This window comes from Oryctolagus cuniculus, chromosome 17 (genome assembly GCF_964237555.1).
Source record: "Oryctolagus cuniculus chromosome 17, mOryCun1.1, whole genome shotgun sequence".
Classification (NCBI taxonomy): Eukaryota; Metazoa; Chordata; class Mammalia; order Lagomorpha; family Leporidae; genus Oryctolagus; species Oryctolagus cuniculus.
The window spans coordinates 67,646,959-67,654,836 of NC_091448.1; the positions used below are offsets into that span (position 1 = coordinate 67,646,959).

A 7,878-nucleotide genomic window follows, 5' to 3' on the forward strand; every position below is an offset into this window, starting at 1 on the left:
ATGCCACAGTGCCAGCCCTGACTTTGATTTTTCTTACAAGTTTGGGACATCTTTAAATGAAGCATAACCAAAATATATACAAACTGTGTGTATTGCATTTAAGAAACATCATAAATTAAAAGTCACAACTGCCTGATTCTAGCATTTTCCCATCAGAAATGAGATAGTAGGCTAAGGGGAAACTTTTATCTTTTTTAAAAAAGATTTTATTTATTTGTTTCAGAGTTATAATTACAGATGGAGAGAAGGAGAGACAGAAAGGTCTTCTCTCCACTGGTTCACTCCCCAAATGGCTGCAATGGCTGTAGCTGGGCCAATTGGAAGCCAGGAGCCAGGATCCATGAGCCTCTTTGGGGTCTCCTACATGGGTGCACAGACCTAAGTGCTTGGGCCATCCTCTACTGCATTCTCAGGCCATAGCAGAGAGTTGGATTTAAAGTGGAGCAGCTGGGACTAGAACTGGTGCCCGTACAGGATACCAGCGCCGCAAGTAGCAGCTTAGCCCACTGCACTACTGCAGCACTGCACAGGCCCTGGGAAAATTTATCTTAAAGTGATCATAACCCTTCTCCTTTGTCTGTTATATGTCTTGTTTGTATTCAGAAATAATTTATGATGTCTGTACAAGTTGTCCCAGTGATATAACACGCAAACTGTCGTGAAAAATGTCAATTAATTCCTTTTTTTTATTATGTTACACTCAGCACTTCAAAATTTCTAGTTCACTGGCCTAGGTGACATGATAGATTTTTATTTTTAGTTAATTACTTTGAATGTTAAGTATTTTCCCCCAAAATTGGGAGTCTAAACTGATTCCTTTCAAAAATCAGTAAGGAAAAGATAATTCAACAAATGGACAGTGGACAAAACCTCAACGAAACATAGATGTTCAATAAGTATATAAAGACATTTAAATTTATGAGTAATCAGAGAAATCCAGATTCAGCTGGGAACCCTTTTATTTGCCAGTCACATTAGCAAAAAGACAAAGAGCATCCCGAGGTGAAAAGGTGAAGGGAAGAGTCAGTGTTGGGGCATAGCAGGCTAAGCCGTCACTTGAGAAGCGTAAATTCCATATTGGAGAGCCTGGTTAAAGTCTTGGGCCCTCTGCTTCTGAGCCAGATGCCTGCTAGTGCACCTAGGAGGCAGCAGATGATGGCCCAAGTGCTTGATTCCTCGTCATCCCTGTGGGAGACCCAGAATCAAGTATTAGATCTTAGCTTTGGCCTGGCCCAGCCATGGCTGTTTTGGGCATTTGGGGAATAAAGCAGTGGATGGAAGATTCTCTCTTTCTCTCACTCTCTCATTTGCTCTCGCTCCATCTCCCCCTCCCCCCACTCCCATAGTTCAAGTAAACAAATACATCTTTTTAAAAAGGATGAAGGGAAATGAATGTTCTTATATTCTGTTAGCTGGAGTGTAAGTAAGTGTGCACAGCTTTTCTGAGGGCAATTAAAATTTCCTATTTCCGTAGTCTTCATCCATTTTCATTCTTTTTTTTTTGAGATTTATTTATTTATTTGAAAGTCAAGTTACACACAGAGAGAAGGAGAGGCAGAGAGAGAGAGAGAGAGGCAGAGAGAGAGAGAGAGGTCTTCAATCCACTGGCTCACTCCCCAGTTGGCCACAATGGCCAGAGCTGTGCTGATCCGAAGCCAGGAGCCAGGAGCCAGGAGCTTCTTCAAGGTCTCCCACATGGGTGCGGGGTCCCAAGCACTTGGGCCATCTTCCACTGCTTTCCCAGGCCATATCAGAGATCTGGATCAGAAGTGGAGCAGCCAGGACTCAAACCAGCGCCCATATGGGATGCTGGCATGGCTGGTGGAGGCTTTTCCCACTATGCCACAATGCTAGCTGCCCCATTTTCTTTCTAGACTTCTATTTTGCAAAATGCTTGTCCATGTTCACAAGTGTGCACAAGGATTTTCCTTGCAGCAATACATGAGAAGTGGACATAATCGAAAATCCATCAATAGAGGGATTATTAAGTAAACTGTGAAATGGCCATCCATACTATAGAATATCATGCAGGAGTTAAATGAATAGGGTAACTGACTGAGTACTAGGAGGGAAAGAAATCCAGAAGAAACCATGAAGTGAAAGAACCAAGTTGCAGGATGTTACTATTTAGGTTAAAAAAAGAAAGAAACCACACAACACAACTATTATGCTCTATGTAAATATGTTTGTAGGTAATTTTTTGGAAGGATATATGCCAAACTCAGAGCAGTAATTATTACCTCATAGGTAGGGAGTTAGGACACAATGAAGGTCTTCACTATCCCTATCACTTTTTATCTACTAAGAATGTAATGGTATTACTGATAAAATGCAAATAAATAGAAGTAGTTTCTTATTTCAAATTCTGTGCCTTGTTAAAACAACCATAGAATTATAATCAACAGATGTTGATTGTGACATGGAGAGGGGATACTTTTTCTGACATACTGACCTCAAAATAGTAGAACAAGAAAGCTCTTACAATGCAGTTAGTTTTGTGTATTCATGTTTGGGAGCGTGTACTCACAGTGTCTCAGCCCAGCGGTATGCTTTCCATACATTTTCATCAATGAAAGAAATCGAGTTTCCTTGGAAATTTCTGTAAAGGAACACAGTTCACATCCTTGAATGGGTTGGAAAAGAATGAACAGAATGAGGAAAAAAATCATGGCACCCTCATGGGGGAGTATTGAAATACAGAAATATTATCAGCTTTCTAATAAATACCAGTGCTTTTATGTTCCGTAGCTCTCTGCTTCCCAGTTTGCTCACTCAATAAATAATGAGGGGCCACTGACATAAACAATGAAGCATCCTCTCAGAAGCTTAACTTCGTCTCTGTCCAGTCTCTTTGACAGTAAAGACAGTCAATCACTTTGAATATTAAGTATTTTCACCAAAATAACTCAGGTGTCTACACTGACTTCTATAAATCAGTGAGAAAAGGATAAATTATTCAAGAAAAAATGGGCAAAATGTATTGTCACCAATAAGAATAATGAAAACCTATGCAGGTATACTAGTGCTTTGGCCAAGCGCCCTCTGCTGAAATCTTTCCAAGTACTGAATGGATACAGACAATTTAAAATCAGAGGGACTAATGTGCTGATGTGGAAAGCCTTTTGGAATACAGCATAGGGTAAAAGTGCCGATCACTGAGCCAGGAGCCAAGCATTACCTCCATAGGAAAAAAAAAAAGAGAGGAGGTTGGAAGGAAAGACGCACACCTGGGTTACAGGTAATAGAGTGAGGACCAGGGGATGATGAGGGTGTGTGGGGGTTCATACTTTCACATTTTATCCTACATTCTGTGCACTTTTTAAAAAGTGGAAAGGTGCTCATAATCGATACTTGTTTACAAGAAGCTGTTAAATGACTTATATTTAGCTTCAACTTTGAATTGCTGTGAGTGCTTAGCTTTAACTCTGTCCTCACTCCTCAGCAACAATGAACCTATTTGTTTTAGGTACACATTTTCCTGGAAGCAGGAGCAGCAATAAAACAGATACCTGTATGCTCACCTGCCTGGTGGATATGTCCTCTCGGGTTACTTTATGCTCATCAATAAAAAGTGCCTAACACTGAACACATCTCCCACTAACGGGCTCTTCTTTCTGACTGCTGTGCTTCTGCCTTATAGACCACCATCATTCTCGCTGTCATCCAGGGAAAGACTGTGGAGTCACGCATTTTTATTTTCTGTTACAATCCATCACACAATTCTTTAAGCCAGCTTTACAGATGAGGATATTGAATCCAAGCTAAATAACTTGTCCAAAGTCACAAAGCTAATCACTGGGAGACCTGTGTTCAAAGCCAGGCAACCTGGCTCCAGAATCTATCCTTAAATCTGTTGTATCATCTCTAATAAGTCGGGATGAGGGCTGTGTTGAAGAGTGGGATTAAAGCAATGAGGTAATAACATGGTGAATGTCAATAAATAATGAATCAGGAAAAGCAGTAAGGGCAATCACATGAGACTGTAGAAGAGACAGAAGAGAATAAGAGAAGGAGGATCAGGAAAGCTCACAAGCAAAGTGGCCACTTGGGGGTGAACCAACGGAAAAAGGAAGACCTTTCTCTCTGTCTCTCACTGTCCTACTCTGTCTGCCAAAACACACACATACACACACACACAGTCAACATAAGGTGGGGACTTGAGGAGGGCTCAGAAGATCTTGGGTAAAAGCTGCTGAGACAGGCAGGCTGTAGGGAACCATGAGGAAGGGAGATTCTTACAATATGCTGAAGGTGCCATTGTAGCTGTTGGGCTCTGGTACAGGAACTCTGTGAAGCTTCTGCACTGGGCTGAGGCCAGTGCACGAAAGTGTCTCATCTTTGCAGGTGCAGAGCTCACAGACATTTATGGTGGCAGCCGCATTCAGGGGTTGATCTGTGACTTCAGTTAGGGTTGAGTGCTGAGTCTGAACCTGGCCTGGATGTAGATCTGTAGTCTTCTTCAGGGATGGAGAATGGCCAGCTTTTGCAGTGGGTACCAGAGTTATGGTTAGCTCCATCTTGGAAGGCTGAGCTATGACACTGGGTGATGTTGGGTGCTGAGCTTGATGCTGACCTGCTGTTGGAACTGTCATCTCATTGTCCCCTGGGGACTGAGTTATGAGCTCCTTTAGTGGCTCTGTAGACTGAGTTAGGGTCATTTGCATGGTAGTAGAAGGTGTAGCCTCTGTAGTACGTTGTGGAGTTTGGGTAATTTCCAGGTCCAGAGGCTTGACTGTGACTTGAGGCAGGTTTGTATACTGAGTCTGAATCTGGACTGGAGGTGAAAATGTCACCTCAGGGTACATTGGATAAGGAGGAGGAGATATAGACTTGAAGGCTGTAGAATGTTCATCCTGTGTAGTGGGTACCTGAGTTATGGTTGACTCTAACTTCGAAGGTTCAGCTGTGCCACTGGGTGACATTGGATGCGGAGTTTGATCTTGACTTGGTTTTGGAACTACCATCTCATAATAAACTGGAGGCTGATAGACCACTTCATTATGTGGCCCTGGAGGCTGCCCTGAAGTCTCCTGCATGGTTGGGAGTGGTTCACCCTCCACAATGGATTCTGGAGTTAGGGTAAGTTCTACATCAAAAGGTTGAACTGTGACTTCTGTCAGGGTTGGATGCTGAGCCTGAACCTGGTCTGGTTGTGAAAGTACCTCCTCATGGAGCACGGGAGGTACTTTAGTCTTCTTCAGGGCTGTAGAATGTTCAGCCTTCCTGGTACGCTTTGCATTTATGGTAAGCACTGTGTCCAAAGGCTGAACTGTGATGTGAGGCAATGTTGGATATTGAGCTTGATTATGACCCAGTGTTGGAACTGTCACCTCTTGATGTATTGGAGATTGGGTTACACCCTCCATGGGAGGTTGACTGGAGGTCTCCTGCATGTCTGTAGAGGGTTCAGTCACCATACTGCTGGTTTCTGGAGTTATGGTAAGTCCCAGGTCCAGATGTTGAGTTGTGACTGGAGTCAGGTTTGGAGATGGAGCTGTAGTCTTGCTCAGGTCTGCAGGATGCTCAGCCTCTGTAGTAGGTTCTGTAGTAATGGTAAGTGCCAGGTCTAAAGGTTGATTTGTGACACTGGGTGATAGTGGAGGTTGATTTTGACCCTCATGATGCACTGGTGGCTGAGCTACAGATTCTTTAGGTGGAGTCTCCTGCACATTTGTGGCAAGTTCAGCCTCTGTAATGGGCTGTGGAGTTATTGTAAGTGCCAGATCAAAAGGTTGAAATGTGATGCGGGGTGATTTTGGAAACGGAGCTTGATCCTGAGCTGGTGTTGGAACTGTCACCCCCTGATATCCTGGGGGTTGAGCTATACCTTCCTTAGATGGCCCTGGAAGCTGAACTGGGGCCTCCTGCATGATTGGAGAAAGTCCGCCTTCCATTCCAGGTTGTGTAGTTATGGTGAGTTCCACATCCAAAGGTTGACCTGTGACTTTGGTCAGGTTTGGTTGCTGAGTTTGAAGCTCCTGCTGGGTTACAGATGATTGAGTGTCAGGGAAGTCTTGTGGCTTGGCTGGGGCTACATTTTGCACTGGAGCTTGTTTTGCATTCTTGAGGGGCTCTAGAGGCTCAGCTGGAGAAAGTTCCATCTTTTCAGGCAGTGCTGGAGGCTTGGCAAGAGGAGGCCCAAGCTGGGTTGGAGAAAATTCAACTTGCTTGGTGGGAACTGTAGGCTGGGCAGGTCCTTCCTGCTGACTCCAGTAAGGATAAACTTCTGGAGTGGGCTTTAGGGTTCTGGTAAGGTCAATATCCACATGTTTTGGTTTGGTTTTAGACATCCTTAAATGCTGAGTTCTGAGTATTTCTTCTGGAATATGAGGTGAAAATGTCATATTCATTGGAATAGCATCACTCATCTCTGGGAAGATATCTGAAGGCTGGTTTGTGTTTCCCTGTTGGAGTGGTAATTGGTAAGCACTCACGGGGCGCTCTAGAGGTGGAACGGAAATCCCCTGCTGGCTTGGTGAAGGTTCCTTCAGTTGTTCAGGCTGAGCTGGGACCCCTGGAAGTGGGGAGTGCTCATCCTCTTCTGGGGGCTTTGGCTGCTGAGCTGTGTCTGCCTCCTGGTCTTTCAAAGGCTCATGCTCCGTAGGGAACACTGAGGCGTGAGCTTGGGCTTCCTGATGGATTGGAGAAGGTGCAGCCTCTTCGGGGGCCTGTAAAATTTCAGCTGTTTCCTCCTGCTGGGTCATAGAGGGTTTCTCATCCTGCATAACTTCTGGAGATTGAATTGGCAGTGGTTCAACCTCTTCAAGAGGCGTTGGAGGCAGAGCTGGGACTGAGGCCTGAGTTGTTGTGACCTCGTGGCTGACTGGAAATGTTTCCACTTCTGCAGGGTTTTTTTTTTTTTTTTTTTTTTGACAGGCAGAGTGGACAGTGAGAGAGAGAGACAGAGAGAAAGGTCTTCCTTTGCCGTTGGTTCACCCTCCAATGGCCGCCGCGGCCGGCGCGCTGCGGCCGGCGCACCACACTGATCCGATGGCAGGAGCCAGGAGCCAGGTGCTTTTCCTGGTCTCCCATGGGGTGCAGGGCCCAAGCACCTGGGCCATCCTCCACTGCACTCCCTGGCCACAGCAGAGAGCTGGCCTGGAAGAGGGGCAACCGGGACAGAATCCGGTGCCCCAACCGGGACTAGAACCCGGTGTGCCGGTGCTGCAAGGCGGAGGATTAGCCTAGTGAGCCGCGGTGCCGGCCGTGCTGCAGGTTTTGGTGTTAGGGTCAGCTGCAAGTCTGGAGGTTTAGTAGTCACATTGGGCAAGTCGTACTGCTGAACTTGATGGTGACCTGGAGGTAAAATGGTCACTGTGTGAGGACTTGGAAGCTGGGCTGGGACTTCTGTCTTCTTTCCAGAAGATTCAACCCCCTCAGAAGACTCAGAGGGCCGCATTGGTTGCTCCTGCTCACTGATATAGGGTTCTGTCTCCACAGGAGGGCCCGGAGTCTGAGCAGAGCCCTCCTGCTGCGCTGGAGAAGAGTCCCGCTCCATGGTAGGCTCCGGAGTTATGGTCAGCGCCACATCTGCAGGCTTGATGGTCACGTTGGGCAGGTTATAACGGTGAACTTGATTCTGATCTGGAGACCAGTCCGTCCCCTTCTGAATCTGTGGAGTCTGAGCTATGATAGTCTCTTCAGGAGATTCTAGTGCTTGAGCTCGGGGATCTTGCTGTACTGGAGATTTGACTTCCACAGGGAGTGCCGAAGGCTTCTCCGGGGCTTCCAGTTGGCTTCTAGAAGGTTCGATCTCAGGAGACTCAGAAGGCTGAGCAGGCTGCTCCTGATTGCTGGAGGAATATTCAGTGTTCACAGGCAGGCCTGGAGGCTGAGCTGGGGCCCCCTGCTGGGCTACAGATGGGCTGACTTCCTCAG

The 7,878-nt window shown here is 46.0% G+C and overlaps 1 protein-coding gene across 1 annotated transcript; it reads right to left on the reverse strand.

Annotated features, from left to right (window-relative positions):
- Positions 1 to 4,022: 4,022 nt before the first annotated feature.
- Positions 4,023 to 7,671, reverse strand: LOC138846340 (leucine-rich repeat-containing protein 37A3-like). The gene has a single exon (XM_070061767.1). It carries the CDS (start codon positions 6,723 to 6,725, stop codon positions 4,236 to 4,238), a length of 2,490 nt encoding a protein of 829 aa, XP_069917868.1. The 5' UTR covers positions 6,726 to 7,671; the 3' UTR covers positions 4,023 to 4,235.
- Between the last annotated feature and the right edge of the window lie 207 nt (positions 7,672 to 7,878).